The 27,857-nt window shown below is 43.9% G+C and overlaps 1 protein-coding gene across 1 annotated transcript in view; it reads right to left on the bottom strand.

Annotated features, from left to right (window-relative positions):
- Positions 1–26,502, bottom strand: part of LOC116793966 (calpain-5-like) — a 50,428-nt gene extending 23,926 nt beyond the window's left edge. Inside the window, 4 exon segments of the mRNA XM_032702235.1 lie at positions 16,952–17,045; positions 17,047–17,124; positions 17,935–18,015; positions 26,309–26,502. Of these exon segments, the coding sequence (XP_032558126.1) occupies positions 16,952–17,045; positions 17,047–17,114 (162 nt within the window). The 5' untranslated portion in view covers positions 17,115–17,124; positions 17,935–18,015; positions 26,309–26,502.
- Between the last annotated feature and the right edge of the window lie 1,355 nt (positions 26,503–27,857).

Here is a 27,857-nt window from a genome sequence, read left to right as displayed (position 1 = left end):
AGAAAATACAGCAAATAACGGATTAACTGTAAGCATTAATTTCAGGTTTCTGTGGCTACTTTGAATCTTAAAGAAATTTAGCTAAAGGAGAAAGCTGCACTTAGCTCTAAAGATGCATCTCTTGACATTATGTCTTACCAATATCTATGAACTAAAAATTATGCAATATCAGTTATAAATAGGAAGACATTTAAAGGGTTAATTAATTATCTGTGTGTTTGCATAGACATTAAATGAGCCTGCACTGTAAACATTATGAGAGATCTCTCAGATCTGAGAAAAGGGAAAGATGATTTTTAAACAAATTAGGATCTGTCAGCTTGCTCAGACAGAAAAAACAGAGATTCATGGAAAGGGAAGAAGAAAAATAGCAAATACTGCTTGCAACCAAGATTTTCAAAGGATTCAGTAGCATTTAGAGCTTATTTTCTCCAGTACCTTTTAAAGAATCCAGCCCTAATGTGAAAAATAATGCCCCTTTGCTTGCATACAAGACCTATGGAGACAGGCACTCTCCATGATTCTATCAGACTGATCTACTTAAACCCAGTACACCATTCCCTTAATATTGTTTATAGCAGTTTGAATTCTGTCAGAGCTGAGAATTGTTTCCATTTTCTTCTCTTCTCCCATCCTCACATCATCCTGAGTCAGCTCCTGTAGAGAGTGAGGTCAGTGTTGGGGGAAGCAAGGGGAAAGGCAATTCTTCCTGAACATGGATGCAAAAATTCAGCTTTGGCTGCAGCTCACTATGAACCAACCTCATCTAAAGGAAGGCAGCAAAGACAGCACTTACCTCGTGGTTGTGTAGCTGAAGAGGTAGACAAGATTGTCCATCCTATAATAAACCCCAGCTGTGCTGGCACAGTTACAGAAACCTTCTCCAGACCAGGCTGTGTGCCAAGGCATTTGCAGTTACCCCTAAGAAGCCAAATAACTGAGCCCAACCACGCTAGATATTCCAATGCATGCAAAAAGTCCTTTGTAACCTTGTTATGTCTGAAAAAAAGTCTGCCTATGGAGTGGAAAAAAAAAAGAAGTGTTAAATTCGAATCGTGCCCTATGGTAGAGCTGTAACCCCTCAGGGGACAGTTCTCAGAGAAACCTCCACCCAAAGAAACCCGAGGTCGGATGTGACCCGACTGAAAGAGCCCTTGCTGAGATCAGGAAGGGACTTTTGTCACTGCTGTAACACCACGTAAATCCACAAAAGGCAAGTTTAGCCCTCAGGCTTCTGCCTGCACACCCTGAGCTCAGGAAGTGTAATTCCTCTGTGAACTTTATGCCTATTGTCCAGCAACACCTGTTCCCAAGAGTGAGGTTATGCCAAAAAGTGGTTAAAAAGAAATGGAGCTGTATGTAAGCACAGGGAACAGTATGCCAGTGTGCTCCAGTCTTTTTATATAAAAGAAAACCCAGCTATTTGGGGATTGAGAAATGCTTCTTCCCCCTCTTCCCTCTCCTGTAAATCCCATTACAAAACCAAATGCATTGCAGACATTTTTAGAATGTTCTTTTATTTTTTCCATGTTCAGCTTGGGGCGAGTGGTGACTAATGCTCAGCGAAGGCCATGGGTTTCAGCCCTGCCCTGCCTATGCCTATGTATTTGGGGAGGATCTGAATCAATGTTTTGGAAGAAAACTCCCAAACATTGGGCAACATGGTGTGTATCTTGGCTGCCTCTAGGTTCCACCTGACCCTTGGAGCACTACAGCTCATTCCCATCCGGAATGCTGACGGGGGCTGGAAAGGGTTCAGATGATGTGCCGTAGGGCTGACCTTTTCCTGAACCTCATAACAAAGTGTTTACTGAAGCCCTGCCCTGAGTCCTCTGTCACCCGCATCCCGGGAATCATTCGAGACTGCAATGACAATTTTACATCAAACCATCTCTTGCCACCCCATTTTAGGTTGTGATGCTTTAGATCAACGTTCTACAGAACTGCAGCACATCCATTACACTTTAAGAGGAGAGCTGCCTTGGTTATTTTTCCTCACTGAACTTACAAGACAACAGCCTTTGTCTCCTGCCTCCTCGTACCTATTCCCTTCTCTAAACTCAGTACCACAATCTGTGTGACTTCTCCTCATGAGCAGCAACCAGAGATGCCATTCTTAGGGCAGGACTCACCTCAGGCAACAGTCAAGTCCTCTCAGCAAGGTTCCCTGGAACCAGAACTCGAGTTCTTTCAAAGGGCAATGTACAGACATCACCTTGCCATCCCATAGTGCTGTAACACTGGAGAGAGGCTTGTCTCTCTACTCATCATATAAACAAAGGGAATGGTTCAAAGCAATTCCAACCTCTGGGAAACTTCATTCTCTGCTGTTCCAAAGCTACAACAACTGTGGCATGAGTTGGGGAGAAAAATTTAATCAAGGTATCATGTTAATTGGTTACAAATGTATAAGTTTAAATTTCTGGGAAAAAGCAATTGTTTTCCATCAGAAAAGACATCATTTTGGGGTCATTAACCCAAAGTTTTCTTGTAAAATGCTGCCCACCAGCAGCAATAAGGACATTACCAATACGTTCCTTTGTATTTAATAAAATCAATCATTGTTAAATATTACAATGACAGAATGGGGAGACACAGCACACGGGGAAGAGCCCCAGACACATCAGACTCACTGCACATGAGCCTCTGTGTGTGCACTAACCCTTTATTTGAGAGGGGTAATTAGCTCCAAACAGGGATGTCAGCAGGCCAGAGATCTCAGACCAGCTGGCCTTTTTTTTTCTCTGGGTAAAGGAAAGAAGTCAGAGGCATTTCAGAGCAAAACTGAGTGTACAGTTCTTTTAAGAGACAGGTGGTATAAGCCAGTATAACTCTATTTTTGCAAAAAACAACATACCAAAGCAGGGGAAATGTCTCTGCATTAAATGCAAGTAACAGGGATGGTCAAGGTCAAAGACAGTCAACTTAGAGTGACTCCCTGATGTCACTTCAGGCACACCAACATGCCTGAGGTCAGACATGGCCTGTAAGTCCACTCACAGTTCATCAGACCAAAAGACCACCCACTGTTTAGCTAGGGTTTTTTATTGCTTCCTCAAAACATGTTTTTCTATTAAATTCTTGGACTAGTTTCCTAAGACGGGAAATAAAAACAATGAGAAAAGGAGGTTGGATTAACTCACACACAATTTTTTCCACTGCACTGAAATATTCAGCACTGGACCAGTGCAGAATAAGCAATTCTCAGGTCTGTTCTCCTGACTGCCCAGCTCTGTCTGGGGAGGCAGCTATTTCCTTTGCCTGATAAAGAGCATCATTTTGGCTCAGTGGCCGTGACCTTCCTAGGCTTGTCCAGTCTGACCTTATGCTGTGTCTCAGGGGGCTGGCAATTGATGCAGATGGAATTCTCCCTCACTGCCTTTTATGAGGAAGGGAATATGCTGTTTAAAAAAGAGTATTAAGCAGATTTCAGCACAGTCACCTATTATTTTTGTTATTACACTGGGCACTGTGTGGCAAAACTGAAGTCAAGTCCTCTAAGAAACATTGTCTGGAGTGAAAATTCAGGCTAATCCCCAAGATGATTTATATTACTTGAAAGGAGGTATTTCTTCCATACCCAATGGCAATGCAAGGGTTAAAAAGCATAAGTCTAAACCACCACATTAAAGAGCATAAACCCCTTTAGCAACAGGTTCTTCCTTTCCACCTCCCTTATCCAGCAGAGTTTGGGTTCAGTCTAGTTTCCAGTATCTGCTAATCATGGCATTCATATCAGACACTTTCTTAAGGACAAAAATCCCTCATCCTCTCCTACCAGTCTCCTCATCTTTTTCAGACAGTACCTTGAGGTGTTCTTCCATTTAATTCCTTAAAGGAAAAAAAAAATTAATGCCTGGGATAACAGTGCACGGAGTAGCCAGTGACACCTTCCAGATACACTTTTGGAATTGTGATCCACACCATCCTGGACTAGATGTTTGCTGCACAACATAAAAAGAGGAACTGTAAAATTGTATAAAACCCTGAGCATAAGACAAGAGCTTCTTAAACAAATAGATGACTTGAGCTATATCAAATTTTGGATTTTGATTTTTTTTTTAATAGAAATTTTGTTCTAGCAAGCACAACACAACTTTGCTGAGCCTGTGTAAGTCAGAGTCTATGGAGTGTCTCTGTCCCAACATGACACATATCAGACTCCTAAATTCTAATCTGGACATCCTCTCTGGCAAAGATCAGTCTTAGAACATGTAAAACAGGGTATTTGTCTTTTAGTAACACAGAGACATACCCAGTACCTTGAAGAGAACCACAGAGCTTTCATGCTGTCAGACCTTTATCAGATCATTCACACAAGCTTCAGAAAAAGCCTTCCCATGGGGCTATTCCTTGAGCCTTCTGCTACAGCTCACTCCTGACATTCCCTGTCCAGACTGGGTTTGAGCTGCAGCCAGGACAGTGACATCAGCATCTGCTGCATCCAGTCTCAGCAACCAACCACCTTCCCACTTCAGGGAATCTGCTGCTTGTCTAACAGTTCAAATTCCAAGCTATAAAATTTTTGCATCAAAATTGACACAGCAGCATCTGCTTTACTGCTGGATAAAAAGCACTTTTATGACTCGACCAAATTAGTGGGTCACAGAATCATAAATTCACAGAAACTACCAAAAAGGGTTTTATTTACACGTCTTGAAAACAAAGAGCAGCTTCTATTTCTAAAACATCTTTTAAAGTCTTATCTTGGAACGATGTTAATTTAGCAATAAAGTTATCAGCACATGAGATAAGTTTCTTCAGTTTTGAGTGATGAAACTGAAAAACCCACAGCAGTGATTTCCACAGTAGGATTCTCAAACAAAGTCACAGTTGTCATATCTGCCAGCAATCAGCACACTCCATGCAGGTTATTTTGTCTAGCACAGATTGCTGTTAGAGGACTGAAAAGAGGACTAAAATTTTGGATAAACCCCTTCTAATTATGCCAAAACTTCAGGAAGCTTTTACAATTTAAGGAACCATATTATGTGCTAAAGGGTAAACTTTTTAAGGGCGGTTGGCAGATGCCCAAGGATACCCAGTATTGCCACTATATTCATGAATTCATTTTAATTCACACTTCAACCAGGCACTCTCCTTTCTAGCCCTGTATCTTTCACTATGTTCTCACCTTTGCTTTTCTTACCACATTCTGTTATCGACTCCACACGTTTCAGAAGGAATCAATAAGAGAACTACTTCCACATCTCACAGATCTGTTTAGGAAGCTTGCTTTCTGGTATCTCCCTCTCTTGTGGGCACTCTGACATCTGATAAAGGATAAGCCTTTTCCCAGGGTATCCAGCTCCCACTCAACTGTCTGTTGCCATGGCACGTGTGGTATCTCTGCTTACTTTGGTGGCAAATGCAAGTGACTCCAGTCTCTCACTGTCAAAGTTTCATTACCATGATCCAGGATTTTCCTCTGCTTCAACCCAAAACAAAGACTAGAGCAGATTCAGTCAGACAGATACATTGAGAAAAGCCTTTGGCTCCTTGGAGGAGTCAGCCTGTCAGGGTAGTCCAAATGTTTACCTGGTCATGATTTTATCCCAGTTGAAGCACAGCCAGTTTCATCTCTGTGTTTAAATTGTTCAGGCATTTAAGAGGCTTCTTGCTTGGAAAGACACAAGAAGAAACCTTTTTCCTTGTTTATATCATGCTGTTTCCTTACATAGCCCTTTCACTGCATTTATCAAGCTTATTTTTGGTTTTCCCAGTGTGATGTAGATTTGAATTCACTGCTTCATTTCAGACAAATTCCTTTTTTAAACACTAACATCACATCTGCCTGATGCCAGCCCCAGCTGTCAGGTAACAAGGAAGCCAATGTGGCAAACACGTGACCCAGAATCATTTTACCACAAAACTCACTGCCAGCAGACCTGCATCTTCACCTGTTCATGCTTTTAGTTAATGAGGCTGGTTTAGCTCTTCTCCAGGGCCAGTTTCCCACACAAAATGTTGCAGCCAATGAAATAAGCCCCTGCATAAAGCTGTATTATTTCTGGTGAAACAGATGGATGTGGCAGTTACAGAGCGAGGTTATGAGCCCCTGAAGAGGCTGAAAGTATTCGCATTTGAGAACGAAGATAAGACAGCAGGGTCTGCCTTCCCAGCTCAAAGAGCAGGAACAGGTTTGGCATACCAGGTATTATATAAATATATGCACATGGTTGACTGCACACATGAGACCAATTGGCCTCAACATGAGAAAACGGAGATGAAGGTAAGAGGACCATATGGACATCCATTATCCACCCCAAAAAGGGGAGTCCCAGACCCCACGCTGACTCCATCCCGGAGGCTCTGCACTGAAAGCCCATGGCCCAACCCTCCTCTCCCTGATAACAGAATGGTTGAGGTTGGAGGGGACCTCTGGAGAGCCGCCTTGTCCAACCCCCATGCATGGGAAGGCGCCCAGTGAACGCCCCAATGGCTTCTGGATATCTCCAAGAGCAGAGATTCCATTTCTGAGGCACATGAGGAGGGTCAAGGTGGCCTTTGGCCCTGAAGCACTGGCCAAAGTTCAGTACATAAAATCTGGAAGACTAAAATTTGCTCTTAATAGAAAGTGTGTTTTCCCGAGGAAGAACATTTATTTCCTGAAAACCGGAAAAGATGCAAATTCAAAATGTTTTAGCCTTTATGATTAAGTTAGAAACAATGCCACATACAGGCAAGACAGCAGTTCTAAAAAGGTTCCTTCGGCTGTGAAGGATTTTAAGAGCTTTTTTTTTAGCCAACAAAATATATGTATTTATTTCATCTAGAAATAGAATTAATCTTGAAGGAAGCATACGTTTAGATCACAGGAAGAGCGTGAAATTCAAACAAATTACTCTTCAAATCTAAGATAGAATGGCTTATAAAGCCTCACATTCCAGGACTTTACTCATTCAAATACCCCTTAAATATGAAAATAAAATGAGAAAAGCATAAAGCTCTTCAGACAGAAAGCATTTTTGAGTGCTTTCCAGTCCTGGTGAAGTGTTGCAGAACCAATACCTTAATTTCCTTTGCAACTGGCATGTTCTGGCTGTAATTTTTCCTTCAGAGAACTCAGACATTAATTCTTTCAGAAGACTGAATCAATGAACTAACAATTACTGTAAGAAGACTTATGCTGGCTGAGGATGTGATCCTCAGGCTTTTTGTTTTACGGCCTCAAAATAAATTTTACCATGTCATCCTTGCCATCACCACATCGCTCAGGGCAAATGGAGCTGATTCTCTGAGAAACCAATTTTCATCTACTGATGGTGGAACCAACTAAATCAAACCTGACATTTTAACTTTAAAGAAACATTCAGAGCCTTGGAACCGTACTGTTTATGTTCTAGAAATGACATTGAGGTCATTTAAATATTTTTCCTTTGGGGGGCAAACAAACCGCAACAGCGTAAGAAAGCCTCCATCCAACCCGAGAGAGGGAAATACAAACTGGAAAAACTGCCAAGAGAGAAGATAACAAAATACTGGCATCTGGAGAGCTGTCTGCTTGGCAAGCATGAATGTCATTTACAAATGTTTGCTCTTAATTATATTCCTGGAAGACTTGGGTGAGTAATACTGTTGTGAAAAATTGCCGCTTCCAAACCTGCCACTTCATCATGCTGAAATAATGCAACACCCGTGGAAGGGCGAGTGTACCTAAGGAAATCACCTTAAAAAGTGGGAAACTCGTGCCTCACAATGCCTGGTATCTGCAAGACAAGGGGGAGGAAAGATGCAGCTGGGTACAGGATATCCACTGAACTCCCAGCTCCTCAACAAGCTTCTGGAGCAGGGAGGCAGGGCTGCTGGCAAGGTGCCACCAGGAGTTTTTCCTTCCTGCCATGACACAGCCAACACAGAAGGGCACAACTAAGAACAAAGAATTTTCTGAAATGACATCAGAAATGGGATTGAGCCATCAAGTTGATGTCATATGGGGACCACACAGCCACCAGACTGCACTGGAGAGGTTGGACGTGAGTATTTGCCGACAGCTGAAGGCTTTATAGCTCCTTGCTCATCTCTTCTTCTGGGCAATCTCCGTCTTAACAAGATTTTCCAGGCAAAATAAAAATAAAATTATGGCATTAATAAAATAAGGGTGAGCAAACAGCTCCATTCTGAGACAGTTTGGCAATTTCAGAAGAAATATGTCACAACTTCCCCAGCTGAAAACATTAAGGACAAAATATTTGGGAGGAATGTTTTATCCAGTCAGAAACAAAGATGGAAACATACCAAGCAATGTTTTTGTGATGCCTTCCCATACTCAGCACACTGGGGGAAAGACAAGATGATAAACAGAGCACAGTGAAAATCCCAAGGCTTTGAAAGGGGCCAGAGCTCAAACCCCATGATATTAATACTGAGGTGCACCAGCCTATATGACTAAGGGCAATAAGAGTGAATTAAACTAAGATCATAAATTCCTGTTGTTTACAAAAGGATGCTTCTTAAAAACAACATCCTTGGGAGAACAAAACAGTATCTGTTCAGTCTCAGTAGAACTTCTTAAATTAAACACCCATCTCATAAAAAGTGAGGATGTCCCTTCCTAACTTCTGGAGCACTGTGTTCTCCCACGCTTTCATTTTCAAGTTGCTTAACACCCAGAAGCACAGTCAAAGTCTCCTCAGGGTTAAGCCCATGGTCAGTGGCAGGAGTCACCAGCCCAATGCAGAAAGGTGAGGAGAGACACAAAATCCTAGAACAAAGCAGAATTCCTGATCCTATTTCTGAAGGATCTTCTCAAACACAGAAACAGAACCCAGCTGAATGAAATACCATAAAGTTCTCGGGGCTTCTTATTTAGAGTGTGTCTGAGCCACAGCACACTGCACTCACCTCAGCCTTGGTTTGAACTGCAGGCTCTGGTCTAGGAAAATGGGACACGGACAAGGGTCACACAGCTGTAGGTGACCCTCCAAGACTTGAATCCCAGGCACTGCCAGCAATAACTGCCGGGATGGATTAAAGGAGTTAAGAGATCCCTACTTGTTTGTTTGGCTGTGTGAGAGGAGCCCTCAGGGCACCACACAAGCTCTGCTCACTTCCTGCCTACAGGAACAAAACAATTGGGAAAGAAGTGCTTAACAAGGCATCTGCAACAGCCCTTCAGTGACTGCTCTGTCCAGCGACTTCACCATGCTTCTTGGGCCCATCTTCTAGAAAAGCAGATGGCTGCACTGTCCATCTGAATGTTACTATTTCCCATCACTACTCTCAGCACAGAAAAAAAAAAAAATTAAATTACCCTTATAAAAGTAACACACCTCAAATTCTGTAGCACAGACTCTGGACTCTGTCTGCTTTCAAAATGCCACAGGTTTGCTCTGAGGTGACAATGCAAGCCCAAAGTACCTGCTTCACCTTCTTCCCACTGCACCGTTCTGCTTCCCAAGTCCCTGTCTGGTGTCATGGATGTACATCCCTGTACATAAATCCATCTAAACACATCCATGCCTGCCCATCATATAGTCTCATATTTGTATTAGCAATTGAGTTGGTCTTGTCAGGACAGAAATAATATTGCAAACGAATCAAGATTCAGTTTGCTGAGGATTGACATTGGTGAAACTTACAATTGATGTGAAGTTTGTATTGCTTCACCTTTAAAATCCTCTTTAGCAAAATGCCATCAAATTCAAAATATTTGCTGTTAACAGGATCTTGCAGGGTCCAATGCACAACAAATTTCCAGAGACAAGCTTGTTAATTATTATTTTGAGTTTTTGGTGACAAAGGTTACTTTGGAATAATGACAGGCCAAACCTGCAGACAAAGTCAACACACATTTTCCAGTTTATCTGACAATATAAAACACCTGCTGGAAGCTGAGGCAGGGCTTGCAGCAGAGCATGTCACAGCCACTGTGAAAGGATCAGAGTCATGTTGAACATGAACTAGCACAATGGCCACAGTCTGGGCACTTTGACCCACGATGGTCTCCCATCCTCTTTCACTGGGATCAACATGATGTGACCTCAAGTGATTATTATGTATTTTTATATATCAGCAAGGGATATCTTGTGGCAGCTGTCTTTTCTACTCTGGCAATAAAGGCTCTTCCTTTTGCGCTACAGGTTTTGGCTCCATGAAAGATTAACTAACAAGAACAGATGATAATAATGTTAGCCTTAAACACAGGAGACTCTTTTGGAGTTTCCCTGTTTCCTCAGGAGGCTGCTTTCAGAAGTTGTGAGCTATCAACCATGTTTTACATGGCTAATGGAGCAAAAATGCTTCTGTTCGTTTCTTCCTTTTTTAGCCAGCTGTAAAAAAACCAAAACTCCCTGTTGTGAAACACACAAACACAGTCCCCAAAAAACTCCACCTTTACTGTTTGTCGGCCAAGAAGGCAAACGAACTGTGTGTATCTCACTACCTTCACCTGCCAGAGTGTCACCCTGGTTCTGGTCTGTCCTGCTCTTTGGCTACCAGCTCCCTCTGCCCAGTTTCTGAGGCAGCACAACACAGCACATCCCAGATAGAACATCAGCGGCATCTCGATGACAGCCATTAAACCCACTCTGAGCAGACTTCTGTCTCAAAAGGATGTCACTCATTAGGTCTTTTATCTCCTTCCTCCTCAGCGAAGAACCCCTTTCCCTCAAAGCAAATCAACACAAGAAGAGCTAGAAACACTCACATGCTCTGGTACCCTCACCACTTCAGACTCGTTTATTGTGCAAGGCAATTGTGCTGATAGAGCCCTAAAAATAGGTCCTGAAGAAAAGGGCAAGAAAAGCCCTGCATGACTCTCCTCGGAATGTCCAGATCATCAGTTACAATACCAGATTGGCAGCAGTTTGGATGGTTTGCCTGGACAGTTTGGTTCTGTTATTTGTGCAAATAATGCAAGGAGGAAGATGGAATAGCAGCAACAGAGAGTGGCCAGGGAGGGGAGGAACACGTCAAAGTGTGTTCCCTTGCAAAGGGAGAAGGCATTTTCTTTTCAGAAAAAAAAAAAAAAGAAAAACACAACAAACAAAAAAACAAAACCCCAAACCAAGAACAAACAAACATAAAAAAAAACAATCTCAAAACCTGAGGAGAAAAAAATAATGGGAGAAGGAAAGAAACAAAACAAAGCCCATGATGTTTTCAGTGAATTGCTTGGCCAGACACCATCAGAACATGCTGTTCCAAGTACCTTACAAAACCAACAAGGGAAGGCCCTTTACAGCTGGGAAATGTTTCCTTGCCTCCAAGAAAAAATTCAAGACATTTCATTTTTATTAGTGTAGTTGGGGGAAAGTTGCAACTCAGTATTCCCCCCTCCATTTTTTCAAAATGTGTTTCCTCCTCAAAAAGATCAATTACTTGGAGCAGCCAAGACTATTATTAATTTAAAAATTACTACAGTATCATATTAGGGTAGCACTAATAATGACAGATTTAATCTATCATGATCTTCTCTATGAAAACTTAAATTCCTGGTTGGTAGAATGAGAACTACAGTTCCAATGGATTCCAGTTACTTTTTTCATCTCTGTAGATCAATACATACTATATGTATTTGAGCTATTATCACTTTATTTAGATTATATTTAGATTTTAATATCTCCTTTAAAATACTGGCAGATGGTTTATATTTATGCTGTTTCCAGGAGCAGAAAAAAATCCAAACAGCACTTTCCGTTATGCTTTTAGCACCCCACACTTACCTGGTCATTCACATCACCCAAGTCCCTTAAACGAAGGGCTATACTGCCCAGACTTGCTATCAGCCCTCAGTTGGCTTGAAAATCAGTTCTGAATTGCAACTGGAGGCAAACTGAGGACCTTGTAACTGGTAGTGAATAAAATCAGTTATCTGAACCATTTCAAGCAATGATTGGTTAAGTGTTCTTGCCTTTGGTTAAGTGTTGCTGGACTTCAAAAGCCTGGGAAATGCTGGTCTAAAGACACTTGTACTGAAGACACACCAGGGTGCCGCTAAGTGCTTTATAATGTTTTGAATTTCAATGAACTCCCATGTATCTCATGTGCCAAATCATTGCTGGCCACCTCTGTCTCATCACTCCAGTGCAAAACCAAGTGGCAAATCACTCCTCTTGAACATGACATTTCCAACTGCTGGTAGAAATGGTCCAAATCAACTGATTCCACCGAATAAGACAACAAGAAAGCGGCTTCCTAATCCATCTGATCCAGAATTACAGCCATAGAGTAAGGCCAAGACTTGTTTTGACCTGGATTTGAAAGACCTTGCCCTCCACTTTGTGCCACCTCCTCCCAGTAGCCCAATTCCCCAGGGCCATTGTAAACCCTAGAGTTCCAACCTGGGGATCACCAGGATGCAAGCACAGTGGGAGCTGAGATGTACAGATTACCCCCCAGATCTACTCTCACTAAACAAATAAAGCCCTTGGGCAGACTTTTAGTCTCTCAAAAAACACCAAACAAGGTTCAGAAGCCGAGTGCCAACACCAATTTTACCCTTAAAGAAACACACAACATGATGGAGACTTGCCTACACCAGGATCTCAAACGGGTGGCAGCTCCTTGTATCACTTATGTGCACCCATCACCCCTCCCCTTCCTTCCTAGCTCAAAATTAATTCCATCAACATGAAAACAATTTGACTTAATTGCAATTGCATCATCTTCTGCAGGATCCCACTGCCAACCCTGCCATCTGAATGTGCAGTTGCTAAGGCAACGGGTTGAAGAGCATGTTTTTGTGCTGCCACATGCACGTGAGCTGTGCCAACATCCAGCTCCTGCAGCTGGGGTGGATTTAACACCTTCCTCCCCAGGAGCAGCCTGTCCTTGCTTCCATTGCAGGGTTGTGGCAGCCAGCCCTTGGCAAGCAGCTACTCCTCCTCTGCAGAGAGACACCTGCACGAGAGGGACAGATGGCTACAGCTCAGCTCAGCAGGATCAAGCAACAAGGATGCTGGAACAACTCAGCTCAAACATGCAGCAGTGCCAGACTCCATTTGCAGAAGGTTCAGGGCACAGAGTTCATCATGTACATAATTAGTGAGGAAAGAAAAAAATCCTTTGCCATCATTTAAGAATTTTGTTCTGACAGTTTCCCATCTACCTGTTGTTCCCCCCTCATCTACTTGCAACACACAAACAGAAGTTTGCATCACAAACTTGGACTACATGGTCTCTGCCTCGACAATTTTAAGCTGGAAAACAAGATTAATGTGTACAGAAACCTTCCCTTCAATCTCTCCGACTACATTCCAGGGCAGACTGCTTCCCAGAGTTCAGCTCTTAATACCTTTCCTATTTCTTTAAGGTGAAGGGTTTAAACTTAAGTCAGAGCCTACTTTGCCCGTGACCTTTTATATCACTTTTGAGTCTACAAGGCTTAAGGTCTTCTATAAAAATTAAGGTGCCCTGCAACCATATATACACATGTACGTTTGGCAAAGAAAGAGCTGACTTAAAACTTTTCCATAGATACTGAGCTGTAGCTGAAGATCACAATCTAAATGTGCTTTTAATGGCACATAAAACTATTTGTAACAGTGGCAAACAGCCTCTCTGCTGCTGCACTTGTGCAATCACAGCTAATCACAGCATACAAAAGCGCCTGTTAAAACAATCTCTAGTGTAATCCAGGAAGTCCTAAAATCCTCCAGTACCCCTGTACAAAGCAATCATGGAGTGCATGTCTGAACATACCCACTGAGGGTTATTACTTGGCCTGTGGAGGACAACATCCATGGTGTTAAGGTCTAGGATGTGACAGACACATAGGGAAAAGAAGCCCGTTAGGATTTATTTCATCTCAGTGCAAGGCCGAGTCTTTCACAGCCCTTTTCTCCTACAAACACATCCTAGAGAAGCACATGAACAAGCAAGCTGCAAGACACTGGTGCCTGGATCACACAACCTGCAACCTGAAACTGCGTTTGTGTTCCCATCAATGTTTGAGGAACACAAAAGGATGTGTGAGCTCCCTCAAAGCTCAGCAGAGGCTCATCACCTCTTTTGAAGCGCATTTTCTCACCTGTCAGATTCAGGCATGTTCCACATGTGCCAGTGTTTCCAGTACAAACACAAATGTCACAGCACACAGAGCTTTGCAACTTGTGCTCATCTGCAGTTGAACAAGAGTCAATAACCACCAACAACAGAGAAATGTGAACAAGCCAAAACTTCAGCTATTTCAGCACGTGACAGCAACCTTTGCAGAATAAGTAATATTTCAAGAAGAACAATAATTGGATCCTACAAAGCTTGAGGGGTGAGGAGGAGAGTGGGCAGGGACCCTTATTTTGATTAAGCAAGAGCATTGCTATCACCTCATATTTTTGGCTGGAAAGAAGTGGCTGAAGGGATTAAAAAAGCATGTTCAGATCTGAAAAGGGATCATTAAATCAAGAGCCACGCTCCTGAAAGGAGCTGGGGGTATGGAGAGAGGTCTGGCAAGCCAGGTAAGTGTCACTATGCAGAGGGGCTGTTACAATCTAAACACTTTTGTCACACAGAAGGCAGCAATTTCACTAGACTGTACTGTTAGGAGTCCACATCACTCTGCTATGCCATCTTATGGCATCCCCCTTTAATGTCCACTCTCCTCCAGCTCTGGATTCTCCCCAGGCCCCATCCTGGCAGGTACCCAGGGTGTGATGAGCTGTCATTCTGCTCCATGCCCTGAAACTGTTCTTTCAGTGCATGGTGCAACTGCTTCACCCCTGGTGCGGTGCCAGGACACCTCCCTCCCCTGCCAGCACCCCTGGACTCCGACACAAGTCCCAAACTTAAGCAGACGTCTTTGGTCTTGTTCAGAGCCAAACTGAAAAGCAGGGTTAGACTGCAGCAACACTGCCACAGAACTGGCAGAGGAATTAAATGATGACATTATCTCTGAGGGGCATTTAACCCAGGTGTTCTTACACCTGACAGCCAAGTTTTTCATTATGTTCATTCCACAAAATTTATGAGGACTGGGATACAGTTAAATATTCTGGAGGGCTGTGACCACAAATCCTGTGAATAAAGAACATTAATGCAAAATCTGTAAAGGTAACCCAGACTAAGTGCCCAGGCAGGCAGACATGTCCTGACCCTCCACTACCTTCCAAAGGAGGGTAGAATCTTCTTAGACAGGTAGAGAGGCAGAGGAGGTGTCAGGGTTCAAATCAGCACTTGTAAATAGGAGGATGTTTCAGCTTCTGAGACACTGTATCATTTTCCACCAGTTAGAAGCAAAAAGAGCTGGTGCTGCCTCCAGTAAAGGTGCAGATGCAGAGGTCAGAGCTCCTGCATTCTCTGGCAAAAACCTCAGTCCCCCTCACAGTGCTGTGGATAAATCACCAACCTGCTCATCCCACACTTCCCAGTTTGGGAAGTAGGGAGACACTTGCTCTGTTTATTCCTACATGGACTTTTCACTTGTATGGTGATAAGCACACCTGAAAACACTGGAAAATTGGTGAGAAGATGGAGAATGGGGCCCATGGCACACAGTGTTTTTAGGAGCACAGGGCAGGTTCTCCACCTTCAGCCACATATCTGATCTTTGACACCAGTGAGTTAATCAAAGACAGCAGTGTCCCTTCTGTGGCCTGGACACAAGAGGGGTTTCTTGGGAAGCAGTTCAGCAGTCCTGTCACACGGTGTCTTTCTGTGCTGTCTTACTGAACACAAACCAGCTCTGTCTTTCCAGAAAATAAGGGTGGAATCACAGCCCTTTCGTAAAGAGAAGATGCAGATGAAAGCAAAATGGGGGCTTATAAAACACAGTCAGGCAAGGGAGCCAGGAAAGCACATGATAAGACTCATTCTGAAGGATTAGACTATTATTTTCCTTTATGAGTAACTAAAGAACACTGTTTACCTCTGAAGCAAGCTTATCCACTCTTTCCCCACATGCCTGCCCTGGTTGGAGGATCACTGCTGTTTGTTTAACACTGAAAAGAGTCCTTGGGATTTCATACTTTTTGCAAGGTCAGTGAAAAAAAAAAAAAAAAAAGGAGACAAACCCGGGGTTTAGTTAAAAATGAGACAGACAAAATATCCATTGAGCAGAGTGACTGTCATTCCCGGGTATTTTCACCCCATGCTGAGCAGGACCACCACACAGAGGCAGTGTTTGCCTCGGAAAGGGGTTAGCCAGGACAGGTGGCTGAGGACATCCCAGGGCCAGCTGAGATAGCAGGGGGGCAAGAGGCTTCTCCTGCCTCTTGGCAGGACACAGCTGCCCCCAGCCCCACCTCAGCCTGGCAGAGGGAGAGAAACTCCAGGGAAATCACAGGAAAAGAGCAGGATTTATTTTGACACTAATATCAGTGGGCAGGAAAATTGCCCACTAATAAGGGGAATCTTTCTTATTTTTTTTCCCCTCGCAAACAAGCAGGTTTTCCCCACAGAAAATTTCAGGGGGGTTGTGTCTTATGTTACTGCTTTTGATCTAAATGACGTGGGGCTGGTTCTAAAAAGGAGAGTCCCTCGGCTCTGCATGAGGTTTTAAAAGCCTGCAAAATCAGCCATTTACAAATCTTTGCTCACAGCCTGAGCCTTTCTGGACAGTTCTGATCAGCCCCTTCATGGCATCCCCCACAACAGGCAGAGATTGCTGTCCCTCTACACTGGTGTGGAGCAAGCAGAAGAGTGGGGATATTTCCCTGTTAAGATGCCAGTAAAAGTGGCAAATAGACCCAAGCATTACTGTTTGCTTGCAAGACAATATCTGTTCATTTGGAATACAAAATCCCTGGTGTGTAATTGAGGTTTTACACGAGTCAAAGGCAAAATGCACAGTAACTTCAGCATAGCCATACAGAGACCAGAGATGATATCGATCAACAGAGGAAAACTCTCCACTCCCTCTGGGTGTTGCTGCTGAGGTTTCACCAGAACCAAACTGAAACACAGCCAAGGAAGAGGTGTCAAGTCCAGGACAGAACAATGACTTGCTCAGACCTCTTGGTGGAGGTGTCTCTACTGGGGAGAGAGTAGGAGTGAAAAAACAATCATCAGTTACCTTTGGGCGCTTCCATTCAACTTTCCTTGGTGGTGCTGACTGATAGAAAAGGGATCCATCTGAGGCTGGAAACTCAGGATCTTCAAAGAGCTCTCTGCTGGATGCACTGCTCTTTCAGCTCGTGGTACTTCTGATCTCTGAAGAGTTGCACTGATGAAGGCATAGCTCCCTGTCTAGGTAAAATGAATATTGGCTTGTGCAAATTACAAAGGCTCCTTAAAGCTCATAGATGATACCAGTCATTAACACATATAACTTGTTTCAAAGGAGATTACTGATTTATTTAAAACAAAACAACCCAGATTATAATTAGATTATGTTAAAGTAGTGGACTAGAAAATTGTAAAACCCAAAAAGATCCTATGTATAAGGGTCATATTTTTGTCTGAACAGAATTCTTATCAGGAAAGAGTCCAGATCAGTCACAAACCCAGCATTTTTCTCTGTCTGATTGATTTGTAAGGTAACAGAGCAGGGCTTGGCTCTCAGTCTGCACCATGTGTGAAGGGCTGGACCATCTTTCTGTCTTACATTCTTCTTCTGGCCACTAAAGCTCTAATTATCTACTCCAACTCTTATGCCTAAAAAAACCCAAACCAGATTTCTATGGTTCTCCATCTCAATTTAAGTGACAATATTTTGGCTTGCACTATTGTCTTTGAACTTTATGTTACATTTCAGGGAACTGAATTCCCAGAAGTAGCAAATAGTTGCAAATAATTGGTGAGAGTTTAAAATACTTTAAAAAGCACAACAACACTAAAAAAGATGAAAAAATGTGCTCTCAGGACTTAATTCCCGGTCCTGATTATCTAACCTGACAAGTTATGGTTGCAGCCACAGAGCTCAAATAAATTGCTTTAAAACATTTTACAGTTGAGAAATAAACTACAGAAACCATTCAGGATAGTTTGAAGTTTGGAAGACATGAGGGATATTATCTCTCCTTCAAGAAAGGGAGTGGTGAGAGCATCTGAACTTACTCTGGAAGCTCCTCCGTGTCAATTCCTCTCCTCTTCCTTCTGGACACAGGTCAGAGATTTGTCTCCCCTTCCTTCAGTTATCTACAGCAATAAAGACAAATGCAAGTTGTCCTATGTCAGACCATAAGAATTAACCAGCACAACTGCTCTGGAGCACGACACCACATCCTCCTGGCAGCCCACTTGCTGTGTCCCTGCAGTGTGATCAGCTGGTGCTCCTTAAGCCATTTGCAGCATGAATTGGATGAGATTCCACACATTTGCAGAAAAATTAAACCAAGGCTTTGCAGGTGTGAGCACAACGGGAGGAATACAGAAGAGTAATGAGCAACACTTGGAAATGTCAAATTTATCATGGTCTTTGTTCTTCTGAGTGAAAGATACCGTGGCCTGAGTAGTCTATGGATGGGTTTTTCTCACCCTCAACTCCCACCTCCCCCCTCCCATCCTAATAAATCAAATGGTAGTTCAGTGATGAGAACTGTTGCTCTAATACCTTCACTGATGGGAATGAGGAGAGTATTCAGGAGTGCTCTTCTACCTCTCTGCCATTCTTGCACCCATCTGCCCATAAGCACGGCCAGATTTCTCCCAGCAGAATCTTACACAGCAAAGTGATAGAACAAAGAACCAGTTTATTCTTGATGTTTTGAGCAGGCAAATCTTCAAATGCAGATCACTCTCCTTTCTCAGGGCAAAAATCCAGCTATAAATTTTGCATACATCAGGACTGTCATGACTTTGAGTCAAATCTTGATGCTGCTGGAATCAGTGGAAAAAATCCTACTCCTTCAGCCAGGCCATGGGTCTCCCTTCCAAAAGTGGACCATGAAGTCCCTTGGTGACTGTGTAATCCAGCTTCAATAAAGCAAAACTACACTTAAAACTACACTGATACTATGGCATTTTTAGCAAATTCCTTTTTCTTAAGGGCTATTTCACAAGAGCATGGAGTGACAGGGCAAGGGGGAATGGGTTCAAACTGCAAGATAGTAGGGTTTAGATGAGATATTAGGAAGAAATCCTTCCCTGTGAGGGTGTTGAGGTCCTGGCACAGGTTGCTCAAAGGAGCTGTGGCTGCCCAATCTCTGGAAGGCCAGGTTGGATGGGGCATTCAGTGGAAAGTGTCCTTGCCCATGGAAGGGATTGAAAGTGGATGTCTTTAAGGTCCCTTCTAACCCAGGCTCCATGATTCTATTATTTCTTTTTAATTATGTTCCTCAAAAAAAAAAATCACAAGGCATCTCACTTGGAGGTGGCCTCCCAAGACAAGGTAAATAGACTTGCTTCCCCTCACAAACCGATTTTCAATTTCAAGTGCAGAACAACTTGTTAATTATACAGAGACAGCTCAGAGTCCACAAAATATAGTTTGACTAATTTGGGTGGGATAGAAATTATTTCATGATAACTGGCATTCTCGCCTATTAAAAATTCCCCACAAGCTAACTAACAGTCTAAACGAGCCTATTTGTTTTTAAAATAGCCCTCTGGGTGATAAGGTTTCCAGCTGTCACTGCCTAATTCATTGAGATAGGTCTTTAATGACCTCATTCCCCTGCCCTTTCTCTCTCACTGTCTGCCGGACTGGAATGTGAGTCCTTCCAGGATTAACACCCATTACACAACAGCCAGTGTCCTGGCACTGCACAGAACGTGGTGATAAAGCACAGCACGTGAAATCATGCTGTCTGCTCACCCTGGGCTGCACAGGGCAGTGCTCACCAAGGGGAGCTCACAAGGAGGAGGTTCTCCTGCCCGACTCTTAAGCTGCCCCTCCCCACGCTCCTGGGCCATCCAGAGCACACAGTGGAGTGCATGTCTCAGGGACTCAGGCTCCTGGGGCTGCCCAGCCTGGCTGCTTCCCACCAAGGAGACACGGAGCTCTGGAGCTGAACTGAAGTCCCATCACCGTCTGGAAAACCAGCAGGAACCCAAAACTGCCTTTTTTAAACACAGCAAAAGTATCTTTTTTGTTGGAAAGGCCACAGTCAAGAGTGTCAGTGCAGTTTCTATGCAACAGCCTGGTGGTTTGAGCCCTGAGGATGGAGGACCACAGCTGAGCCCTCCTATCCTGGGGGTTCACCTACCAGGACGTGGCCTGAGGCAGACAGCAAGCACTTGGCTCCCATTCCAAGATTTTTTTTTTTGAAGCAGCTCCCAGTTTTTGACCCTCAGCTGATCACTGAAGCTCCCAAAATAAGATCCATGCTCCCTCCTCCTTCCTCCAAGTCACGGTGCACAGCAGCACAGCTTCCCCTGCTCCACACCAGCAGCTTTACCCTGGTTTAGCTGGCACTCCCAATGCACAGCACTGAGGAAACAGTGCAGGGCTTGGCAGCCACTCTGTCCAGGGCTGCCTGCACTGCCATGTGATACAGAATGAGCTGAGCACAGTGCAGTGAGGGCTAAGAAACACAGTCCTAAAAATACCAAACCCCAGCTCAGAGACACACTGCTCTGCAGTGAGAAAGGGACCACTCCAGGAGAGGGACAGAAGAGAGAGGAAGAAGGAAAAAAACAACCCTGAAGAGTTCTACAGGTCAGCCATTCTTACATTTTTTGTTTATTCTCTCACTATATACAATTACAGTTTTACTCTGAGCTGAGCTCCCCAGGACTTCTTGTCTCCAGGCAGAACAACTCCACAGCTGCCCTCAAGGTTCCTACAGCACCTGTGGTATCAGCAGAAGTACAGGAGGTCTCACATCTCTCAGCTTTCAACCTCCGAGCTTTAAAGTCTTTGTCTGACCCTTTGTTTCACCAGAGTGAGTTTCCTATTTTGATTGGAAAAAGGGTTTCAGTGGAAGAGTGAAGTTGAGTCGGTGCAGAGTCCCCTCTGAGCCTGACACGGAACAATTTCATTTTTACTTACAGTTCATACTCAGAAATGCTTCCCCCGTCAGAGACAGCCAGAGAACGACTATATCACATTCAACACAGCAGCAAATACCAGCTCCTGGCCTTACGAGCAGCCATAAATTAAAGAGACATTCACTTGAAATCCAGGTCCTCACCAGAGCATTAAGATGAGATTCAAGTGTTACTTCAGTTATCCAACAGTGTTCCTTTACGCTCACATTTTCCTTTCTTAACTTTTCTCTTTCCCAGCTGCTGCACAGAAGATCCACAACAAACAACACTGACTTACTGTCCAGACAGGTGTGTGAGAGATAACTACCCCCTCACTTCCCCTGGATTCATGCAATAAGCACACAAAACTGAGCAAAAGTCATGTCCCCTCAGCCCGTGTTTTTAACTCTGCGTAACTAAGTGACAGGCAGGGTAAAGACTCAGGGAGGGCAGTTATTGCAGCTGTTAAGCCGAGCACACCCCCACAGCGAGCCTGTGTGAGTGCCAAGCATCCCGCCCACTCCCATTCCAGCCAGAGGGGTTCGGGAACAGCGGGACCGGTTTTGCCTTAACCAAACCCAGCACTCTCAGTCCCGAGGCAAACGCTGCCAAGCAGCTGCAGAGAACCCTCGGTGCCAGATGAAACTCCTCTGCAAGGAGGAGGCTTGGTGTGTTGTAACACTTAACATTTTATCACACACCCCACTTTTTCTGTTCCAGCTGCAAAACTCAAAGGAATTTCCATGCACAGCACCAGGGCTACAAGGACAAAGTGCATTTCCAGCCAGGATTTAAGATCACAGTGGACACAGCTTTGAACACGAAACTGCTTTTCCAGAGGTGGATCCTGAAATCAAGCTGCACAAGTTCAGGCACACCCCAGCCTCAGGACCACATTCCTGCTGATTCAGGAGCCCCCATCTGGGAAGACAATGCAGGAATGCCAGAAAGGATATACAGAGCATATGCCACGCTCTGGGGTGGCATCCTAGGCTAGGAGAGCTGGGGCAGTTCAGGCAGGAGAAGAGAAGAGGCTGGGGAGACATTATTGCAGCCTTTTAGTACCTAAAGGGAGCTTATAATAAAGAGGAAGAGTGACTTTGTACGCAGGCAGAGAGTGGAGACGAGGAGGAGTGGTTTTAAGTTGAATGACAGGAGATTTAGATTGGATATTAAGAAGAAATTCTTGGCTGTGAGGGTGGTGAGGTCCAGGCACAGGTTGCCTGGAGAAGCTGTGGCTGTCCCATCCCTGGAGGTGTTCAAGGTCGGGTTGGATTGGGCTTGGAGCAACCTGGGCTAGTGGAATGTGTCCCTGCCCATGGCAGGGGGTTGGAACTAGAGAACCTTTAAGATCTCTTCCAACCCAAACCATTCTGTGATTCCATGAACCCAGTTTTAAGATTATTACCCATTTGCAGGTACCAAGCTTGGTTTTGTTTCATGCAAGCAGTCTCCTCACCAGTAATAACAACCACCACCACCTGGTTTCCGAGTTTCTCTTTGGTACCTGCAGTTGTGGGCCCATCTTGACAAGACACAAAAACCTTTCAGCTCTAAACTTTGCTCCTTCAAAACTTACTTCTCCCCAAACCTCAAAGCCACTGTTTGGACTATGAGAGCAAAACAAGGACTCAAGTATTTCACTGTTTGCAAACATAGTTTAATATTTTCCCAAACATCTCTTCCTCAAAACACATAGTTTACTTCAGAGTAATCAAGTCAGTAAGTGCCTCCAAAAAGCAGCCCTGCAGCCTAAAGCTTTAAATTACTCTGAACTGGTTTTCTGTAAAACCAGAAAACTGTAAAACTGCCAATTAAAGGCACTTCCAGAGCTCCATCTGGAAAAGGTTATTGCCCTCTCTTCCTGTGCAGAATGATCACAGGTCCTTACAAAGCAGTGACTTTGCAAATCTGTATTAATAGTGCAGGGAAACTTAAAGCAGTTTAAAAGCTTCCACTTCACATGGTTTCGTGATCTTGGCTGTTCCACTGCTACTCCTGCAGAAGAAGCATCTCTTCTGGAGAAATCTACTCATTCAAATTCTTTAAACAACACACTAACCTCTGAGAAGCTTTATGCTGGACTGAGTGTCCTCTCTTCCTCTGCATTAGAGCCAATATAAAAGTATAAAGTCAATGTTAAATCTGTGTCGTGTGTATGTGCAATTACATTAGTCAGAACATACTCAATTTAGGTCAAATTTGCTGCACAGGATAGTTTAATAGCACCCTGTCCAGTATTAATGGCTGTGGTCTCAGGGCTTCCCAGTTTTTTTGGACGGCAGTGTTATCCCTGATGGGGCAAAACACCAAGTTTTATTATGTGCTCTGGGGATACCATGATTCTGCAGCATTAGCCCTTCTTTCATTCAATTTTTTTTATTTTTCAACAAAATAAGGTTAATTTGACTATTTTATGGCCTCTGTAACTTAGTACTTTAGTAGGCATGTAAAGATTTCTCTTTTAGCTCAGCTCAAGAATTGCCTATGGGAAGGAGACACAAGCATTTGCCTTTTTATAGAAACAGGAAGGTGCCAACATTGTTCTGCTGTGTAGTTTTGCTACACTTAAAATTGAGAGAGGCAAACACATATTTTTGTCTGAGAGTATCTGCCCATATCCTATCACTTCTGTGAAGGAATGTGGGGGAGAGTAACTGGACGTGAGAAACAGGACTGGCCATAACCTGTTTGCTTTCAGAGATGGCATCAAGGCCTGGTAGGATCATCCGCTGTAAACCAAAGCTTTCTACAAGAAATTAATTACAGTACTTTATTTGCAACGCCACAGAGCTTAACCAGGCTTTTCTTTCGGGTCTCACTGGGACTCAGGGAATTTCTCCAGCACCTGAGCTGAGAGCCAGAATGCAGATTACACTGTAAAGCCCATGCAGGACGGTGCAGGGGTGGGTGCTGGTTCAGAACCAAGCTTTCCATCCCCTAAGCCCAGGAGTGAAGCAAGAGCTCTGTCAGGAACCTGCCATTGATTTTCACAGTTTGTTCTCTCTCCCAGCCTCTCTATCTCACCAGTTCCTGGTGAGATAAAATGTAAACCCCTTCTGACCCCTCAGGATGGGAGTACAGGAGTCGTGGCTGATGCTCTGCAGCCCTTTGGGGTGTGAGGTGCTGACTATCCATGTGCTGCAGCCCCTCATCCCACAGCAAGAAGTCTGGCTGTTCCAGCCCTCAGGGGCAGGAGCTGAGGGTGCTGGGGCTGACAGGTGGGGCAAACAGCAGCAGGGAAAAGCTCCCCTTGCAGCTGATTATGCCCAAGGGTGAACAACTCCATCTGGTGTGAGCAGAAGCAGCCTAGATTTGTAGAGCTGATGGTCAGGGACGTGTGGGATCTTTACAGCTTGAGAACTGAGCAAAATCAACATGCATGTGATTGCTAAGTGGTACACTGCTGAGTAGTCAAAACTACTCAAAGTCCTGGCAGAATGCACTCAGAGAGGGTAAACACTGGCTTGACTCCCTCTCTCCCCTCCTTGCCTTTCCTGTGAGAGTTTATCCCAATGTGAAACAGCTTTTTGACATTTTCTCTCTCCCCTTGGGCAAAGGCAAAGACTTAAAAAGGACTGGAGTTAGCAGCAGAGCAGGCTTCTTCCTCTACCTGATTGGTTTCTGCGTGAAACCTTCAACTAAATGCTGAAATTCTTAGAGAATTAGGTTCTTAGAGATCATTGCAGAGATAAAAACCCCGTGGCTCCTTTCCTTCAATTCAACTAAATCCCACAAGGACCAGGCTCACCTTCCCCTGCTATGCACCCTGCCCATGTTGGTCCCCAGAGGGAGCCCCACAGGTCTCTGCCCACACCAAACACACAGTTACTGCTCGGCCAGTGCTCCCAGACAGAGGCTTCTGCTCTCAAAAAACACATGCTGCCCCACTGCCTTCAGCCAAACTGGGTTTTCACAACTGTTTAGTGTGGCTCCTGGTCCTGTCCACACATGACAAATAAACTGCTGGAAGGTCTCTTGCACCAAGACCCCAAGGGGCTCAGCCAGAGGCACAAACTTGTTTGGCAGCCACCAGCTCTGTTCTGCTGATCCTGTACTAAGTTAAGGGCACCCAAAGTCCATGAGCTGTAAGCCCATGATGCATTTCACAGTTTAGACATTAAGCAGTAGCTTGAGACAATTTTTTTACACTCTATCCCATCCTCAAGGCCCCAGTGTTTTGTCTCTGTCGCCAGTGCAGATGTTTAAGTCTCTTGCTAGGTCTTGGCCAGCGTTCAGAAGTTCAAAACCCTCTGCACATCCGGACCGTGAGGGTCTCTGACCCAAGAGCAGCGGGGTGATGGTACAGGATGAACACGTGGCACTACAGACCAACACCAGCACATCTACCTGCAGCTGGCAAGCAAGATTAAAATGCTTTTCCAAACAACTGTGCACCACACCTGAGGATGTGCCCCTTTTCCAACAGGTCTCAAAGCAAGTACTCAGGGTGGTCCTTTCTGTTTCAGGGCAGCAATTGCCACCTGTTCATTTTATGTCACACTTTGTCTCTCTGGCGAGAGAGAGAATCCTGTATGTATTGCACAGGATCCAGCCTCAGCACAGCTTGATCCTTCAGCTAAACTGATGCCAATTTTCTCTTTAGTGAAGACACAAAGTGGCTACGGGACACATTTTTAAGGCAGACGGGATTTTCCAAAGTGCACAGGTGACTGCACGCTTCAAAAAAACCCCACCTTCAGTGGCTTCCACTATAGCCTCGGGATTCAGACACTTTTTCAACTACCTCAGGTGCAATTCTAGTTTGATTTTTTTTTTTAAAGGATTTAGTACAGTAGATGCCAATTGTTACAATTACCATTAATCCAGACAAGTTATATATAACAAGCTCTGAAGAAATGTCAACAGCATTGTCACTTGATTCATTCAAGCCAAGCTTTTGTGCTGGAACCACAGGAAACAACTTTCTTTAGAATTCTTCAGAATTCTGCCTTTTTTCATAAAAGTCAGTTAAAAAAAATTTATTGCAAATTAATGGTTATCTCCTTATCAGACCACTCCATTATTTTATATATCCACTTATCAACTATTTTAGACACGGTATAAAAATCTCTCCTTCACTAGAACAAAACAACCAAGAAATTTCACAGCGAAAGACTCCACAGCGAGAACTGATAGTATTTTGGAAGACCAGAGACAGTATGGCAAATGGAATTATAAGAGCAGAGATCAAATCACATTTTATCAGTCTGGCCCCTCTATTTGGAATAACTGTTAATGATGCCTGTAGAGATGACTAGTGTGAAACTGGTTATCCCAGAAGAAAGGAGGGCACCCATGCCTTGGCAATAAATCCTGTAATAAAGCTAAGAGTTAGGATAGAGTTGAGATGTGACTTTCTGAAAGAAATGTACATTAAACAAAATCAAAAAGTAATCAAAATAATTTTCTCACTGTGCTGGCTGAAACACCTGTTCCTGATGACACAGAGAGTTTTCATCCTGGTGATAAAGGTGCAAATCTGATGAATGGCAGTTTTCAGGTTGCCCCTGGCACTCACCTGGATGAGGTCAGACCTTGCTCGGGGCACATCAAACTCCAGAGTGGCTCCTGCAAACACTGATCCTGCAAACACTTAACCTGGAATTCTCTGGACTGTACCACGATCACATCTCCGGCGGGGGTGGTGTGGGGATGCCCCTTCCAGGGATGTCACAGGGACCCAAAAGGCAGAGCCTTGTGCACTCCTGACAGACAGGCTGCCTGTGAGCTGTGACTGCGGCTGTAACTGTGAATGAACTTTTAAAGGAGGAGATGAAGCCAGGCTGTTTGGCAAGAGCTGCAGGAGGGGGATTTTTTTTCTGTAGGGAAAACAGAACAGATTAATGTGCATCACGAAAAAAAAAAGTTACATTCCTTATTAGGCTGCAGAGTGTTCCTCACTTGCGTAAAGCCACCAGTGTCAGTGCCTCTGCCTCTGTCCCTCCCGACACACCCGCCAGAAGAGTCTCACGCAGCTTTCCTGGGATGCAGCTGGATGGGGCAGGAGATGCAGCAGAACCCAGCGGTGGCTTCGTGCCCAGAAAATAATACATTTCTCTGTGCTGTGGCAAAATAAAATGTAGGACACAAAGAAATTCTCGATAAGAGACGGTTTTGGCAAAACAAACTTCTCCCCATTCTTTCCTCAGCTTCAGTTTCCTTTTGGGTAAATCCTAAACATCTGGATTAATTTGACTCGAAATTTTTCTCATTTGAGGACAATAACACTCTTATTTTACCATGATGTGGCTTTTATTCATGCTTCAGTAAACGTAGGCCAATTTTTAAACAGGAACCATTTGAAATGCATTACAAAATTTCATCTATACCAGTAGTTTTAAATATTCTCCCCAATTTGCTTCCTCCATTTAATCTTCATTTTAGCATAACTAGTCATAAGTTTCCAAATAGGTCCATTCCTTTTCCTAAACATTGCTATTGAGCAAACCTCCTATTTGCCTAGAGGAATTTGGATCTCAGGGGATGAGTTACATTCACAAAGTACCCTGAAGATGATTAAGTAGTATCATAAATTTCGGTACTGCAAAGTTTGCTGCAGGACTGTTTGCTCATTTACCCCAATTCCTTTTGAAGGCATTGAAATTTGGAGTGAGAGGCCCTGGAAGCTGCCACTACAGTTTTAACATCTCATGAGTAAAAAGGTCCTACGTACTAAGGCCACGTGTTTCCAATTCATGATTGAGTAAGTAGACTGAAGTTTAAATCATAATAAAAAACTGATGCCCGCCTATAATTACACACATGCTGTGATTCATTTGCACAGATGAGGGAAGAACATGAAAAACCCCACATGAGTACAAAAAATTCCAGTCTGCAAGCTGATAATAAATATTCCCAGCTTATAAAATGTGTTCTCACAGTATCTGCCTTTGCTTTGATCCAAGGTGGAACAAAACCATGAGAACTGTTTCATATAAGTGATGTAATCCAAGAATTGTAATGGATTTTGCTGGGTGAGGAGGAGCTCTTGCTGGAAGTCTTGTCAGAAGCAGGAATTCCTTTGGACAGGCAGCAAGGTGAGCCACAGGGATGGCAACCAGTGGCAA

Source organism: Chiroxiphia lanceolata, chromosome 14 (genome assembly GCF_009829145.1).
Source record: "Chiroxiphia lanceolata isolate bChiLan1 chromosome 14, bChiLan1.pri, whole genome shotgun sequence".
Taxonomy (NCBI): Eukaryota; Metazoa; Chordata; class Aves; order Passeriformes; family Pipridae; genus Chiroxiphia; species Chiroxiphia lanceolata.
The sequence above is the reverse complement of the archived record's forward strand: the minus strand, read 5'-3'. Positions and strand labels throughout refer to the sequence as shown.